General features: G+C 50.7%; 1 protein-coding gene across 1 annotated transcript; it reads left to right on the top strand.

The window, feature by feature from the left end:
* Positions 1 to 2,799: 2,799 nt before the first annotated feature.
* On the top strand, positions 2,800 to 7,560 carry LOC148093612 (F-box only protein 25-like). The gene is made up of 3 exons (XM_087813496.1): positions 2,800 to 3,089; positions 3,914 to 4,057; positions 6,685 to 7,560. The coding sequence occupies exons 1-3, from the start codon at positions 2,820 to 2,822 to the stop codon at positions 6,772 to 6,774; spliced, it is 504 nt and encodes a 167-aa protein (XP_087669622.1). The 5' UTR covers positions 2,800 to 2,819; the 3' UTR covers positions 6,775 to 7,560.
* The last annotated feature ends 10,267 nt before the right edge of the window (positions 7,561 to 17,827 follow it).

Raw genomic sequence — 17,827 nt, 5'->3', positions numbered from 1 at the left:
ACGGGTGAGCGAGCGGCGTGGGCATTTGCACACCAGCTCTCTTTGACAGCTCACTGCCTAGCACTCTGAACTAAAGCTTGAAAGCCACATGTTGGTGTCCTGTATAGTTTTTGTAAGTCTGTAGGAGCCCTAACTGAGCCCAAGTCTTGGGCCTGGAGAGGAGACCTGGTCAGCAGCTGTTCTTGACCTGTGGATGCATGTCCCAGGATTAGTGGCAGTGGTCACAAGTTCCTTTAGGGCCAATTCATGAAGTTCCCCACAATCGTGCCCTTGCGCACCAAGTTTTCCCTCAGTCTCCATGTAACCTCTCCTTTTCTAAACAGGTTGGGTTCAGGGCAATGGTATGTTCCTCCCAACCAACCCTGCCTGTTTCACCCGGGGGTGGCAGGGGGCTGCGGGCTGAGAGCCAGGCTTCATTGTTGGCTAGTGACACCTGTGTCACCCTGGAGAGCAAAGTTCCCTGTGGGGAGGCTGTGATCATTCAGTGTTGTTCAATCAGGAAATGAGGTAGACGTGGAGATCAGGGACCCTGGCCTTCAGGGGAGCCTGCGCGTGTGGCCCCCCCCTCCTTGCCTGTGCACTTCAGAGAAGGGCCGTGAGTGCACCTAAGTCCTGGGGAGTCATGACATCGTCTTCACAACAGGCCTGTGGGGCTGGAAACCAGCATACCTCTGTGTCTGAACAGTTTTCCAAGAAATGCTATTATGTTAATTTTTAATGTAATGTAAAATTAATAAAAATGAAACAAATTTCATAGCAAGATTTAAAATTAGATATTTCCTCCATGCAATACAGGTACATTGTGTGGAATTTAAAAGCCAAAAATTCCCACAAATTCAAGGACCCGGGGTGACCTTGATGGACAGACACGTTAGGTAGTCGTTAGGAGAGGAAATTGGGACGCGTGTTGGCCCCATATTTATTGACACTTTCTTCTGTGACTGGTCATGATGGAGGGAGCTGGGGAGAGTGAGCAGGGCTCCAGGCCCTTGGAGCCCAGGGTCTAGGTCAGAGTTGGTGAGAACTGAACAGTAGATGACTGGGTCCTGTGGAGGTGGTTCCCACATCCCCCCCAGTAAGTGAGGAGCAAGAGGGAACCGTGTGGCAGCGAGCAGACACCTGGGGGTGGAGGTCCTGGGGGATGATCATAACCTCCGTGGGGCCAGGTGTGCCTGTCAGAAGGAAGGAAACCAGTGGGGACAGGTGGGCATGTAGGGGTCAGAGAGCCTGAGCTCAGCACACAGGTGCCTGGACTGCGCTTGGTCTCTCTGTGTGGGAGCTTTTCGACCACAGGAAGACTAGGGCACTCACGTGGCTCTTTGTCAAGAAAAAGAAGGACATGCAGGAGCCGGGGAAGGGAAGGCCCCCAGGCGTGGCCGTGTCTCACCTGCAGACAGGCACTATCCCTTCTTCATTTGTTGTCTGCCGTGAGAAGAGGAGGCATTAGAGCCAGAAAGAAGTGTCCCTGACGCGGCCGAGCACTCTGAGAGCAAATCCCGGCTCCCAAGAGGTAGACCCTTTCTTCCCCTAAGTCCACATCAGCCTCTGGGGCTGGTCCTTGTGCTGAGAGGGTCGTGAGCGCCCCCTGCAGCCCCCCCTCCCTCACCGGGGCTTGTGTCTGGCTCACACTGACCTCCCCTCACCGTGTCTCGCACAGTAATACACGGCCAGGTCCTCGGTGGGCACAGAGCTCAGCTGTAAAGAGAACTGGTTCCTGGACGTGTCAGCAGGATGGAGGTGTGGCCCTGGAAGGCTGGGCTGTAGCTGGTGCTCCTGTCCAGCACCCCATCCACTGCAACCCTTCCCCAGGGCTCTGGCGGATCCAGCTCCAGTAGTGACTGCTGGTGACCGAGCCCCCGGAGACAGCGCAGGTGAGGGAGAGGGTCTGCGAGGGCTTCACCAGTCCTGGGCCCGACTCCTGCAGCTGCACCTGGGCCAGGACACCTGGGGACAAGGGGCACCGGTCCCTGTCAGTCATGTGCAGTCACAACCCCCCATAGACCCCTGTCTGACATCGGAGACCCTCACCTTGGGGGCTGTCACCAGGCACAGGAGGAGACCCAGCAGGCTCATCTTCTTCTAGACCAAGGCCCTGCCTTCCCCAGAGCCCTCAGCCCTGTGTGAGGAGAGAGCTGTGAGCCCCACAGCCCAGGAGGGATTTACCCTGGAGCCTGAAGGGAAGTTTGCATGTGGGGGGCTCTGTTCTTATAAATTGGGGTTGAGGGGACTGAGTCAGTGTCCCCTCTGAGTATTTCTTCACCTGACCACATGCACTGTGTGATCTGGGATGTGAGGACACTTGGCTTGTGAGGTGCATTGCAAGCAGGTCAAAGGACAGCCCCCCTTCTGAGTGGAAGAGTAAGTGTGGAATCTCATGGATTTTCTAGTAGACATGGTAAGGATGTAGCTTTATGTTCAAACACTTTCCAAAGCCCCAACTATTAAAATATCTACGATTGATGCCCGGCCGGGCGTGGCTCAGCGTTTGAGCGTCGGCCTAGGATCCAGGCGATCGGGGTTCGATTCCTGGTCAGGGTACATGCCCCGGTTGCGGGCTAGGCAGCCGATCAATGACTCTCTCATCATTGATGTTTCTCTCTCTCTCCCTCTCCCTTCCTCTCTCTGAAATCAATAAAGATATTAAAAAATAAAATAAAAATCTATGATTGAGAAGGTTTTATAATCATAATTTTATTTTTTGTAATATGTTGATTTTAAGTTCACTATAAATATAGTCCCCAAATATAGGAGAGTTTTCCACCTTGGCTGTGGAGAGAAGGGCATGGGGTCACTGATGCTGGATTCACGCACCACGGAGGATGGGGTGCAGGGTGGTGTTAGACCAGTCTCCTTGGCTGTTAAGATTCTGGTGCCTGAGGCGGCCGTGGGTCCTGTCCCGGTTCTCGCAGGTGAACCAGGGCCTCACGCTCAGTGACCTGCCCCTGCACATGCTCAACAACATCTTGTACCGGCTCTCCGATGGCTGGGACATCGTGACCCTGGGCCAGGTGAGCCCCATGCTGCGCACGCTCAGCGAGGACAGGCGGCTGTGGAAGACGCTGTGTCAGTATCACTTTGCTGAGAAGCAGGTGAGTGTGGCGGTCCCTCCCAGCCCCACAGGTGCAGAGCTGCAGCATCGGAAATAATCAGAATTTATGAAGATTGCTGTGGTTTCCTTCCATAGCTTGTATGGTTTATTTTTTGTGATACTTAAAAAGAACTGTGAGTCTAATATAACCCAAAAGGAAACAGAACAGGACCCAGTTTTCTTCCCTGTGTCGAAAGCGTAGTGTGTTGCAGTCACCGGCTTCCTGTCTTTTCCCCCCGTATGGTGAGTCAGATTCAGTCCACTTGTGTCCTCTATAGTCTGCCGCCTCCCTGAGCCTTGGTTTCTCTGACCAGCAGGCAGCATGCCGCTCTCCGCTTCCTCCCTGCGCGTATTCCTGCACCGTCAGACCCAGCACAGCCGCCAGGCCCCTGCTTTCCTGCCTCCAGGGTTAGAGCCTGTGCTGCCCTCTGACCCTCGGGCATGGGGTGAGGGCAGCCCCCGTGCCCATATCAGATATAGGATGTGTGTAACTTACTACGTTCTTAAATTTATTTTTCCATTACAGTTGACATACAGTATTATATTAGTTTCAGGTGTCTGGCTTAGTGCTTAGACCTATTTTTAAACTTAATAGTATATCATGGGCATCATGCCAGATCCAAATACTTAAATCTGTGTCATGGCTGCATGGGTCCCCTAGTAGGGACACGTGGTGTATTTGATTGGCCCTTTTGATTTGATCCAGGTGAGTTTAATTCCAGCAATTGAACATGTCATGCACTACCTGCCTCTTTTAATAGTTTTGCACCTAACCCTACGCTGTGAAAACCATCCGCTGATTCTGACAGAACTGTGTGTGTCCAGTTCTGTAGACACCTGATCCTCTCGGAAAACGGTCACGTCGAGTGGAAGCTGATGCACTTTGCGCTGCGGAAGTGCTACCCGGCGCGAGAGCACTACGGGGACACCCTGCACTTCTGCCGGCACTGCAGCACCCTCTTCTGGAAGGTACCACCCGCAGGGCGTGGGTGTGCAGGCTGGGGCGGGGCAGTTCTCTGTACTTTAACCGCAGTGGTTAAAACATGGGAAATTCTGTGTGATGAGAGGGTGATGGGATGTCTGTCACCAGACACCGGGCAGGGGTAGGTTCATGAATGCAGAACGTGTCCTGTGGTTTGAGTCAGAGCTGTTGAAAACCAGACGTTAGACCACTGCCCGCCCTTGGATGACTGTCCCCCTGTGGTGACTGCAGCATGTGGGGGCATGTCCCGAGGGGCGTGAGGTGGGCAGGCCTGCCTGGTGCCCTCAGGCCCCCATCCTGGGCGGATGCAGCTTCCTGGCTAACGGCTTCTCCCACCCTTACCCTGAGAAAGAGGAAGACCTACCTCCGCTCATCTGTTTCCCCAGACCTGGCCTTCACCCCGCAGCCGTCCCGGCTGCCGTCTGGAGCTTCTAAGGGACAGTCCCACCCTAGGGTGCCTCCCAGGGCTTCTCTTCTCTCAGCTCCACACATGAGTCAGAGGATTTCAAGTAAACGTGCAGGCCAGCTGGGCGTGGCTCAGCGGATGAGCATCGACCTAGGATCCAGGATATCCGGGTTTGATTCCCCGTCAGGGCACATGCCTGGGCTGCGGGCTGCAGCCGATCGGTGACTCTCTCATCATTGATGTTTCTCTCTCTCTCTCTCTCCCCATCCTTTCTTCTCTCTGAAATCAATAAAGATATGTTAAAAAAACAAAAGTAAACGTGCATTTTCTCATTTGGTCAACACTTAATCAGATGCTGACTGCTTATCAACAAGTCTAACTCAGTGAGAAACCTAAATGTGGACACTATCTGTGGCACTTTCCCTGTTCAGGGTATTAGGAACCCTCCTCCCGAGACTCCCCTGTTCCTGCCTTACTCTCCACTGTCTATGTCTGATAAAGACAAGTTCCCCACGCTCAGGCAAACTGCTTCACACGTCAGCTTCGTCTCTCCCGGAACGCTGTCCATGCTCTGCCTTGGGTTAGGGTTAGGGCTAGTGCTGAATGTGCTCGGTGTGATATTTCACTGGGAAAAGGGTGACACTGGGAAGGCTGGTGTGAGCCTGACCCACGGGCATCCTACAGGCCCACCCGCCCCTTCCTCGTGGTGGGGCCTCGGCCTTCTACCTGGAAACACTACAGTTGTTTGTTTAGTTCTGTGCGGCTTAATGACCTGAACACCTTTTGAGAAATGTGTCATTGGGTGACACTGTCCTTGTGGACATCACAGATCCGATGATCCAGCTGCCAGCCTGGACAGCGTCCTGCACAGAACAGTGGGAGGTCAAGTCCAGCACAAGGGAGAGGACACAACCCAGAAACACGTGGTCAGGAGGCGACGAGGCTGCTGCTGGCGCCACACTCGCCGTGTGCAGCAGACTCTGAGGATAGAGAGGCCCTGAGGATAGTGGATCCCTCGCTGTCACTGCCACGCGTGGTCATCCTCAGTGCTGGGCCTGGTTCCCACGTGAGCGGAGTTTCCATGGTGGCTGATGGGACCACGACAGCCGCGAATGACTTTCCACATTCTCCAGGGTTAGCTCTACGTGGAAATGTCAGCTCTGCCTCGGGTCCTCCCAGGGAGCACCCCGAGGGTCAGGTGTTACTGCACTCGTGGCTGGTCAGTTGAGACTCAGAGGGAAATGAAGCGTGGGTCCTGCTCTGAGGACTGTCTTTGAGGGGCGTGTCGTGGGGGCATTTGCTGGTGTCTTGCGCTGTCAGTAACACTGTTACTGCCCACGTGTTACCTGGTGGTTTCGGTGGTTGTCACAAATGGCGTGTGTCAGCCAGCTCCTCCTAACCTGTCTCCTTTCCTTCCCCCGCTCTCCTTCCGATCTGTCTGCACACCTCCGAGGACTGCCGCCTTGCTTTGCTGTTCAAGGTACCCGCACCTCTCCGCGCGCCCGGCTCGAGGCTAACCCTGCCGTGCCTGCCCTGCCTGGGACCCTGCGACACCCAGGGTGCAGCCTCCGCTGCCAGGCGCACGGCCTGCACCTGTGACTTGCAGCCAGACTGCAGCGGTCGGGCTTATTTCAGCCACCACAAAAGGGTTTTCTTGAAACACCTCAGAGTCCTGCACTTGAGCGAGAGGCCAGCCTTAGGGGAAGCTCCAGACATGCCCAGTGAAGTTCCTTCTGGTAAAAGGCACTGGACAGACCTGGGTGGTCATGTCCCAACCACAGCCACCCAGACGCTATGCTGACGTGACGTGGCCTCTGACTACCATGCGCTGTGACCTTCAGGCTCCTTGTTCTCTTAGGTTCACCAGCCTCCTCACACTAAACCCATTTTTCCTGTTCAGTGCAGTCCTGGGCCTTCAGTTGCTGTGGGAGCACAGCGGGGTTCCAGGGGCAGCCGGTGGGGAGCATGGCCAGGATGAGGGCGGCAGAAACCCCAGGAGTTTCCTTCCTCTAAGCAGGGCCAGCTGCCGGGGACAGACTCTGGGCCACCTGTCTGTCCATCTACTAGAGCAGAAATCTGCTGGGAGGTTTCTGTACTGAGACGGCCTGTGCCGTTTTCATGACTCTCCTTGCCTTTGAGACGGGTCTGTGGGCCGTTTAAACGAACAGCCGGTGTCCGATCTGGGTAACCCTCTCCCTCCTCCCACAGGACTCGGGACACCCCTGCACGGCCACGGACCCTGACAGCTGCTTCATGCCCGTGTCCCCACAGCACTTCATCGACCTCTTCAAGTTTTAAAGGGCCCTCCCCCATCATCTCGTCAGAGTTGGGCCCATGGGTCCTTCTGGAGCTGCAGCCAGTGTTCCTGTGACTCAGTGCTGCCTCAGGCCGGGCTTCAAGCTGGGACGAGTAGGAGCTGCTCTGTTCATCTTTGAAAGGCGGTAAGGGAACCCAGGTGAAATCACTTCAGCTTCCTTCTTTAAGAAGTTATTTTCTTCTGAGCATATAAAAATTTGAAACTGCGTATTTACAAATATGGTTCAAAAAGGACTCTGGGTTTTGAAGCCTGTGTTCTGTGCTGAGTTGACAGTAACAGCCATTAACATGCTTGACTGTCACACGATATTTTCCTGGTTTTGCAGTAATTGTGGGGGGCAGGACGATTAATCCTTGTAAATACATTGTACAGAATATTTATTTTTCTTAAGATGTATTTTAACCACATTGGTTGTGACCAAATGACTCTTCTAAATGCAGAATGACCCTAGGGAAATATTTGTATGTCCGTTATGGTGTTTAGCAATTGGGTTGTGAATTGTGCAAGGTGTTTGTGACCAGCAAAGGTATGAGTTGTGTGGCCGCCCTCCAGGCCACAGCCTGAGACTGTGCAACGTGCTGCCTGGGCATTCTTGGACAGACGCCGGCCGTCTGGGTGTCCTCAGCAGCCCTGGGGAGGGACAGACAACTACTGAGAATGACAAGTCAGCAGCGGCCTGGGGCAGCCTGACTTCTCTGTACTGAAACTGCTTTTATAGACAATAAATCATGTTTACTGACTTCGTCAGTTTTGCATCTTGTTGAAAATGTAGTGTTAGTGATTTTGATAACATTTATTTAACACTTTGAAACCTTTAAAAGACTGCTTTATTTTTAAAATAATGTGTGTCCATTTTAGAAAAGTTCTATAAAGGTGTATAAAAATAAAATCAATCATAATCTTGCCACCCAAAGGAAACTGCTTGCTAGAAAGAATGTGGACATCACCCCTAGGTAGCCATAGGGAAAGAGTCACTATTGTGTGTTTTCATCTGTGCTTGGAGTTAAGCCTCCCATGGAACAGTAAGTAGCATCTTTGATGCCATATTCATTTCATAACCAGTCTTTTCCCCAGAAGCATTTGTGGAAACATGGTTTTTATTGGCTACATAGTATCACAGAGATGGAACAGTGTACAATCTGGTTGTTTCTGGGTCTTGCTGTTCACAAAGTAACCCTGTGATAAGCATCATTATAATAAACTTTTGTGCACTTGCTTATCTCCATAAGGTAATCTATAAATTGAGAAGAGAGATTGAGTCAGACAGTTTTTAGGGATATTTCCAGATAGTTCGTGAGAATGAAAATTGTTACATTCTTTCTAAGAGATTGTACGTTGAATGTGACTGTTCACCGTTGAATGTGACTATCCCTTTGCTGTTGGTGCTATTTTAATTAGCATGGAATGGGTTATGAGGATTAATGTTTCTGTTGCATATTTAGAGGCCATTTGTTTTTGTTTTTAGTTTTGTTTTTGCTAAATTACCTGAAGTGTTTACTTGTTTTACTTTGGGGGTTTTGGACTATTTTGTATTAATTTTTTCTTGAAAGGATATTAATCTTGTGAAGTCATAGTTTTTGTCCAGAAATAATGTTACAGTGTCAGTAGAGGAGTCCAGCTCTTCCGCTGTGGTAGGAAGTTTCCATATGACACAGATATAATCAGATCCTGTAGCACAATGCACTGGGGTAGGGTCAGGGTCAGGGGTCAAAGATCAAGGGTGGGAGTGAGGGTAGGGTTTAAAGTTAGAGGTTCGGGGTAAGGGTTTTTGGCTTAAGGTTGGGGTCAGGATCTAGGGTCCAGGGTCAGGGTCAAGATAAGGGTAGAGGGTGAGGGTTAGGGGTTAGGGTGAGGGTATGGGTTAGGGTTTAGGGTTAGGGTGAGGGTGAGGGTAGGGGTGAGGGTGAAGGTTAGGGGTTAAGGTTAGGGTTTAGGGTTATGGGCTAGGGTTAGGGTTGTTAGGGTTGTTAGAGTTAGGGTTTGGGTTAGGGTAGGGTTGGGATTAGGGTGAGGGTTGGGTTAGGGTTAGGGTAGTTAGGGTTAGGGTGGTTAGGGTTAGGTTGGTTAAGGTTTAGGGGTTAGGGGTTAGTGTTAGGGTTAGGGGTTATTAGGGTTTAGGGTTAGGGTGGTTAGGGCTAGGGTTGTTAGGGTTAGGATTCTTTGATCCTGCATGGAGATTCAACTGTCGATGGTGACCACACGATATTTTTCTGACTTATCATCTATATGTCTGAGTCCATTTGTCCACTCAGAGCAGGAGTCTCACAGGGAGGAGCCACTCCTTTGTGTCTGTACCAACTTGTTCCCCCTCACCGTCTGATCCTTAAGGAGGAGCTCCCTGTTCATACAAACTCCACTCAGTACACAGAGCTAACTATGTTATGCCCACCCATGATCTAGCATGTAGAAGGTGGGCTCCCACCAGGCCACAGGAGGGATGTGTGAAGCCAGAGGACAGGGGAAGAGGTAAACACTTCTCACCAGCCAGGAGTATCCGCTGTTGGCTGCATCTTCATCTTCTGTGATCTGGCCCTCATGAGGGCCAAAGTGCAGACTCACCGGCAGATCTGTGTATTTATGTATGTAAGGGGCAGACAATAGTATTTATGCATGTAAGGGACAGACAATAGTGAGGGGAAGGCCAGGGGAGGGGAAGGGAGCGGGCTCGAGGGGTAAATGGGAAAAAAGGACATCTCTAATACTTTCAACAATAAAGATAAGTTAAAAAATAAGAAACAGATAAAACCAAAGCTTGAGGGACTCAGTCACATTTCACCCACAAGGGTATTTCACCCCAGTGGGGTATCTGCAGACACTGTGGACTGGCTCCCATCTACGGAGAGACATAAATTCCCAGCCAAAAGTCAGAGGCATCCCTGCTAGTCTCTGGGCTGTCCGGGCAGTGGTCCTGTTGCTTGAGAACCACAGCAGGGTCCCTTTAGCCCAGGGAGACAGGGGATATGGAGCTTTCCTCGTGCCCTGAGGGCAGACCTCCCAACAGTCCCAGATGCCCAGTTGCAGGGAGGGTGGACATACTCCCTGCTTGTGAGCTGGGCAGCCAGGCAGAGACAGCACCTCTGGCCCCGGGGGTGAGCCCTGTGGGCCTTGTCTAGGAAGATTAGAAACTGCCAGGTGTCCCTCATTTTCCAAGTCAGAATATTTTAGGCTCTCATTTATCCAGCATCATGTCCTGTTCAGACCCTCACAAAGCAACTCCAACAGAAACGTGAATGTTAAAGAGCAGCCCCCCCCCCCTTCATTCTTAGTTCTCTTGACCCTGACCTGTAGCCTAGGGTCTCTCAACCCTTAACCCTTAGCGCTACCTTGAGTATTTCAAAAAGTTCAAAGAAGTTCATCTGAGTTTAACTACAGACACAAAGGAAGGAATAGAAAGTGAAGAAAAGAACGTCCTTCCAGCCAAAGGGCAAAGATCTCTCTCCCCAGCCTGGCTGGGTGTGGCTCAGAGGTCAAGCGTCGACCTAGGATCCAGAAGATCACGGTTTGATTCCTGGTTCAGGGCACATGCCCGGGTTGCAGGCTCGATCCCCAGTCAGGGGCGTGCAGGAGGCAGCCAATCAATGACTATATGTCATCATTGATGTTTCTATCTCTCCCTCTCCCTCTCCCTTCCTCTCTCTGAAATCCAGAAAGATACATATTTAAAAAAACCCCCCCAAAACTCTGTCTCCATTGGAACTAGTGACCGAAGAGAGAAAAGCTGCGGGAAGGGCCTTGTGTGATTTCACAGTGTTGCTGGGTGTATGGACGTTGTCTTGCAGTCCCCAAGGTCCCTAGTGCAAACTTCCCTGGTCCATGACCAACTCATCCAGTCACGGGAGTGGCGAGTGCCTAGTGGCTCTTGAATACTCCACCCATGCTTGCACAGTGTGGCAGTCTGCTGGGGGGGGTGGGGGTGGGGGGCTCCATAGTTACCAAAAGATGCAGGGAGGAAAGAGACCACAGTTAACCTTGTCCTTCAAGTCACAGTGTTGAGGACGACTGGCTTTATTCTTTTCCTGCAAAGAGTTTGGCATTAAACACCTCCAGATATAGGTTATCAGTTGCCAGTTTAAAGAGCTAGCCCAGCCCGGCCGGCGTGGCTCTGTGGTTGAGCATCGACCTAGGATCCAGGAGCTCGAGGTTCTATTCCTGGTCAGGGCACATGCTCCGGTTGAGGCTCGATCCCCAGCAGGGGGCGTGCAGGAGGCAGCCGATCAATGACTCATCATTGATGTTTCTAGCTCTCCCTCTCCTTTCCTCTCTTTGAAATCAATAAAAGCATATTAAAAATAAAATAAAGAGCTAGCCCAGCGATGTTCCCTACAATGTCACTAGGGCACAGGTAAAGAGAGGAGGTTCTATTTCCTGTCTTAGAAAGTGATTCCTGTCTAACGGTTCCTGTCCAGTTTTGAACCCAGTGACAAATGGAACAGTGTTCCTGGAGCAAGGAGGCCTGCGAGAGTGTAGGTTAAACAGACCACTTGGGCAGGTGAGGCCTATTAAATCGTAACAACCCATGGGTGATAGGAGTATACGGCGAGAGTGTGGGTGCGAGGGTCACAGCTGCGAGCCGAATCCTTGGGGATCAGTGTGGTGGGTCAGTGTGTGCTGCTTGTGTAGGAGGCTCTCAGGGGCTGCGAAGCCTGATGGTCATCCTTGCTCAGTTTACGTGCCTCGGTTTCTCTCACAGGCTGTCTAAAACAACCCTGAGGATCCTGAATGCTGGGGGACCAAACCTTATATGCACTTCCCAGATGGGTCAAAGTCTAATTACAATTGTACTCTGGAGTCCCTCTGAGGCCCTTGCACATCACAAGGGAGATAGATCCTCAGTCACCTGAGAGTGTCTGCTTGCACAGACTGGAGGGAAGACATGCCTCGTACCTTTGGTGCCAGTTCATCTTCGCCAGGCGTTATTTTAGTTATTTTAGTTTTAAGCTTGTAGTTATTCTCTTTTTAGCTAGAATTACTGCCTCGCCCTCCCGATCCTGGACAAGAAGGGAAAGTAAAGCAGCCCTTTCTCCAGCCTGTTGGGAGCTGGTGATGTGTCTGGACATGGTCCATGTCACCCGAGGGTCTGAAGTCAAGGACTCAACCCTCCCCACAAGTTCCCATGAGGAGCCGAGATAAAGAAATTACCACGGTCTGGGCTCACGCAGGAGGCAGGGAGTTTACTCTGAAAGAGTGTTTATGCAGCCTTGAAGGCGATACTTTGTATCACCCTCACCTCATTACCAATTGTCACTTACTATATACTAAAGGCATTGAAGCCATTTGGGGCTGCTCCTTGTCAGAGAGCAGTCCTCCTGATCCCATAACTTTGTCTGTCTCTTTCATTCCCACCGCTCGAACACCGGCCTGGTGGCCAGAGGACAGACGGTTTGAGCAATCAGTCTTATGGTTTGTAGCCTTTTCCTGAGGCAGTATTTTTCACTGACAAAGGTTAATTTTCACATTAACGTGTTGTCTTTTGCATCTGAGGTGACATACCTAACACATGTCTTTGCAAAACAAAGTAATTTCCAGGCCCTCAGTGCAACAGGGCAGAGACCAGGAATCTTCTCATTGTTATTGATATCTTAACTGCTGTTAACTATCCTGTACCCACCCATGTAAAAGAAGTATGTGTCTATCATTGTACTTTTTATCCAATCGCAGAGGTTTCCCTGCTTTGCTTTCTCCCACCTCCCTAATCTATCACCAATGGATTGCATGTATACCATTTACAATAAACTCACAAAAAATCTTCACAGGTTTGAATTTCTTACATTAGCATTACTTGGTGCAGTCCTTAGGCTTCCAAAGATGCTCCCCCAAGACCACCCGTTGGACTCCACCCGGTGCTAGGATCCAGGAAAGGGCCCACTGAGCCTGCTGGTTCCCCGCCCATGTGGTGAAGTTGTGTGTCGCCTGGATCCTGCACCTTCCTTTGCTTTTGGTAGCGGCTCTGACTTTATTTGAGCTGTATTACATATATCCCTCCCTTTTCTCCCCATGGATCCCCCCCCCCTCCGGCTCCCCCAGTCCTTCACCACGCAGTTGCCTTGTGTCTATAGGTTATGCACATAAGGTCTTTGATGAATCTCCCCCCACCCACTCCCCCACCCCCACCTCCCCGCTGAGAGTCATCAGTCTGTTCCGTGCTTCTGTGTCTCTGGATCTATTTTCTTCTTCAGTCTGTTTTATTTATTAGATTCTTTTATACACGATTCAGAAACCGCGGGGACCTTCAGCAGAGGAGCTCAGCAGCCAGGAAGGGAGCGGGCGGCGCGGTCGCCGTGGAGACGGGCGAGCGGCCTTGATTGGCTGAGTCTCTTCTGGCCCCGCCCCGTCCGTTCAGAGGCTCCGCGGGTTACGAAGAGGCGGAGATTTACCGGGGATTCTGGGAGAGGAAGTGGCTGAGAGCGGAGGTGGAGGCGGCCCCAGGCGTCTGGGCGTCGCTGTTGGTTCTGAGGTAACGTGGGCGCTGAGCCCCGCCCGCCAGGGGTCCTGTGCGGTCGCCCGCGGCGGGCAGGGCGGGCGGGAGGAGCCCCCGTGACGGGCACCCTGGGCGCCTCGGGGACGCCGGGAGCGCTTCCTGAGCAAACACAGGAACGCTCCGCGCTGTCCGGTGGTGACCCGACGCTCCGCTGAGAGCCGCGCCGCGGGCACCGCGACCTCCCGCGTCCGCGCTCGGCCGGGCCAGAGCTGGGCAGTGCGTCCCGTTGCCGTTTCCTTCTGTGTGAGGTTGATTGTGTGAGGACGGCGTGCGCTCTGTTAGGCACTTGTATGCGAATTCTGTGTAGAAAGTGGTTTTTGTTCTTTGGGTTTATGCTCTCTTAATTTTCGGAGATTACAATAAATTTCTAAGACCATATTCCTGAATTTCTCAGCCTTCGTTTGATAATTTTTATATCTCCCTTCAATTTGTATAATTTTTCAGATGCCTATTTCCATTTATCTTCCTCTTCTGGGCACAATGCTGAAAAACGAGAGAGAGAGAGAGTTAAATTTTTATTTAGGGCTATGGGTTTTCATCACCTGAATTTGGACTTGGGCATAGGAGTTAACTAATGCCTGTAATGTTACGTCAGGCAGCTTTTTCTTCTTCTTTTGACTGGAAGGAGGTCACGCATCCCTGAAGTCATGACTTTGTTAGATGCCATCATCTCCCTGAAGATTTTTCATTAGCACTTAGGAAAATAATCATAATGTAAGAGCCACAAAAAAGGGGCACAAAGCCATTTCCAAAAGTCTGTCTTGGCTCAATTTCTTGCGTCATCCTTGTGACTATATAATTCTGTACGCCTCTCCCCTTGTTTCCAATAACCCTTTTCAATGTAGGAAAGTTCTTTTTTCATTAAGTAATAGGGTAGGAGTTTACTACTTTATGAAGGAGGCAATAGGAACGCACAGCCTCAGGATTTTGGAGTGTCTGAGTCAGAGGCGTAATGGAGGTTTGATTATAAAGTAAATAAGTAAATATACTGATTTTAATTGGTTTGTTAAACAAATACATAATAGACATCAGCACATATGAGGGAGTTAATGTGCAAAAAGAGACTTAAAATGGGAAGCGGTACCTTGAGAAATACAAACTATATCTAACCCTGCACAAATAGAAAGCAACGAGAGAGGCGTACACCACTAATCTTATGTTGAGTATTACATTAACTTCAAATATAATATATCTGGTCCATCTTGACATTCCAAATTCAAGCCCATTTACTTGTCATTGTGTCTCAGCAAATACAAAAACAGAAGCCAGTGGTAAAATTCAGGCAGTAATCCAGATATAAACACCTAAGCATGTTTAAAATGCATATTCTTGGATATTACTCCAAATTCAGCTGAAGAATTTCTGGGGATAGGCCCTGGACATCTGCATTTCAAATAAATTTTGTTTGTATAAAACAAAAAGGAACAGGTAAAACCCTTAGGACAGTGGACCTGTTTTGCATGGGGTCTGTTAGAAGCTGAAGCTTGCCCTAATAGCTGCCTATCTGGGCAAGTTTCTGTTCACTAGGTTGGCCTGCTGGGTCAAGCAGTCCTTTTGGAGGGTCTCTAATGCAGGCAAATGCCAGATGCTGTTTGTGAGTGGCTTTGAGCATCCTGTTTGGAGCTGTCAGCAACCCACAGCTTGAGGTCCCCTCTCTCAGGGCTGAGTGTTTTGGCAGGACCGAGATGCACACCTAAGTCTGCTTTTGCAAGGCCCAGGTTCAGAAGCAGATCAGGCAGAGACTCAAAGCACTCTGAGGTCTGCCTCTGCCTGCAGGCTGATAAACCTGATTCTCTTAATGAGCCTCCTGCTTTAGAAACTCCAGGGGGGTAGGGCGAGAGGTTTTCTAGCAGGGTGGGGGCAATTCCTTCGTCCTCAGGCAAAACCTGCTAGAAAGGTCAGTGTCTGCCTCTGCAGTCTGGGGGAATGGCTCCGCACCGGAATCCAGAGGGGTGCCTTCGGCCTAGATTCTTCCCACACAGCTACGGTTCACTCTGCCCTCCCTCTGCTGGAGCCCAAGGTGAGTGGCTGCACACCAAACTTTGTGGGTTGGCTCTTGAAGAGGGGGCCTGCATTTCCAGCCATCCCTCCCTGGCTGATAGAAACCCTCCTGCTTTTCAGGGCCAGATGTTATGTGGGCATCCGTCTCAGGTCTGGTGCTCTGGGCTGGGGAGCCCCACCGGGGGTTGAGGCCCCAGAGTCCTCAGTGGGAACCCCCCACAGCTGAGATCTCCCTCTGGACCTTCAGCTGCTGCCTGTGGGAGCCTATGCAGCCCTCTCGTGCTCCCGCACTTCCTACCCGTCTCTGCGATCTTCCCTTTTCTTCCTTGGTTATGGGGGTGCCGTCCAGCTCATCTTCAGTTGCAGTTGGTTTTTCAGGATGGTTTTTCTGTAGTTTAGTTGTCATTCCAGTTTGGTCCCAGGAGAGTGGCAGGGTAGCTTCCACTCAGTCCTCCGTCACCTTTAATCCGCCCAGGTTATCGTTCTCATGTCTTTTATTTGTCAAAATAAAATATGCACACGAAACAAAATGGGACAGTGAGGAAAGAGCAGAAAATGAAAGGAAGCCGCTGCCAGCCCTGCACTCCCCACTGCAGTGCCCCTGAGGACCTGCCAGCTCCTGCCCCTGCAGCAGAGGGTGGAGATTCTGAGACCCGCCTCTCCCCACTCTCACCCCACAGTAGAAATATCATTATCTTGGTTTATTTCCTAGGGGTAATTGCCATCATCAATCCCTTTAAAGAATGTGCACCTCGATAGGTGTATATTTTGTCCTCCAGTACAGTAGCATCGTGAGACCTCCCACCTCTTCAGGAAGGTGCCTGGGCTATGACTGCAGCCCATGCCCCACTTTTCTGAGTCCTCTGTGGTTACAGACATGTTTTCTAATTGTCTTCCTTTTCTTCTTCCATCACCTGCTTTTCTTCATATCCTTAAGTCTTTCTAGTGTTTGAAGCGTCCCTATTGAAGACTTGCTGCTTGCAGCCCTCCTCCCTGTCCCCATCCCAGGGATGTGTCCCTGAGCCAGGGGTGTGGAAATCCTCCCGACAGCCCCTGCAGTAGCTTCCCTGGGTCGGCTCCAGGGAGTCCCAAGTCACAGGTCTCGCCGTCTCTGTCCCGACACATGTCTTATGTCGGAGACCGTCTTCAGTTAATTTTATAGGAAAGGGCATAAGTTGCTCTCAGGTTGTCTTTAATCTGCCCTCACATTGGACTAACGATTTGACAGGGACAGAATTCAGAGTTTAAAATACTTTTCCCACTAGAAACCTGAAGGCCCCGTATCACTGCGGCAGCCAGTGTCCTTGATAAGTGGCAAGTTGCTGGGACGTTTCCTTCTCTGCAGGTCACCTGCAATTCCTTTATTGGAGCTTTTTAAGAGATTAAAGTTACGGAGCTAACTTTGGTTCCTAACATCACATAATTGCCAGGTACTTTTCATCATAACTTGGTATCTGTACTCTCAGTTGTGTGCTTAACCACCTTTGACTGTATATATATATATTTTAATGTGTTTTTATTGATTTCACAGAGAGGGAGGGAGGAAGGGGGAGAAAGAAACATCAGTGATGAGAGAAAGTTACTGATGGGCTGCCTCCTGCACACCCCCTGCTGGCGATCGAGTCCAAAACCCAGGCATGTGTCCTGACCAGGCATCGAACTGCGGACCTCCTGGTTCATAGGTTGACACTCGACCCCTGAGCCACACCTCCTGGGGTGTTATCCTATATTTTGAGCCCTTTACCCAATTCTCCCTCTCCTACCCCCTTCTCCAGGTAACCACACTTGTGAGACCTATACCTATGAGTTGGATTGTTTTGTCAGTTCAGTGGTTCCTTTTTTTGTTTTATATCCCATCCACCGTGAATGGCTGAAGCTGAAAAGGAGGGTTTTGTTTTGAGTTTTAAGTCCTAGGTAAGAGATCTTTTAATTCACCTTGGTGCTAAGCCTTTGAGTTAAAGTAAGACATCAAGGTCTCCTTTAAGCGCTGGGCAGTTTTTGGTCATCTTACTTGATAGTCTCTTTGATAGTTTCTTCCCTCCATGTTCTCAGGTCTCTCTCTTGAGCACAGATGTTATGTGGATGTTGGAAATGCTGGACCAATCTTCCAAAATGGTTACCTTGTTTCTTAGGTCTTCTTTTTTTGGTCATTGGACATGCTTTTGAGGGTGTTTCTTAAAGTCTGCCTTCCAATATTTTCTTTGGACAGTTCTATATTTTAAGAGAATTCCAAGCTCGGCCTTGGTAGTGCTGCATGTGAGCCAGGCCCATCCCCCCCACATTGGTCTGTGGATGTTCCTTGTGTGCAGGATTCACGGACCCACCCAGCAGCACCCCCAGAGCACATACCGGGAGGAGGATCAGGGCACTGGCGTTAGCCAGGCAGGCACATAGGCGGGCAGTTTCCTGGAGACACTACTGCAGGCTCCAGAATGTGTCTTCCCTCAGAGGTAAGGCAGCAAAGCCTTGTGTCTCGGGCAACACTATCCACAGGCTATGTGAGGAGTCTCACCTGGTTTACAGACGCCCACCCAGCTGGTGCCCATGTTTCTGGG

Source organism: Miniopterus natalensis, chromosome 2 (genome assembly GCF_054644295.1).
Source record: "Miniopterus natalensis isolate mMinNat1 chromosome 2, mMinNat1.hap1, whole genome shotgun sequence".
NCBI classification, from domain to species: domain Eukaryota; kingdom Metazoa; phylum Chordata; class Mammalia; order Chiroptera; family Miniopteridae; genus Miniopterus; species Miniopterus natalensis.
This window is presented reverse-complemented; position numbering and strand designations above follow the sequence as displayed.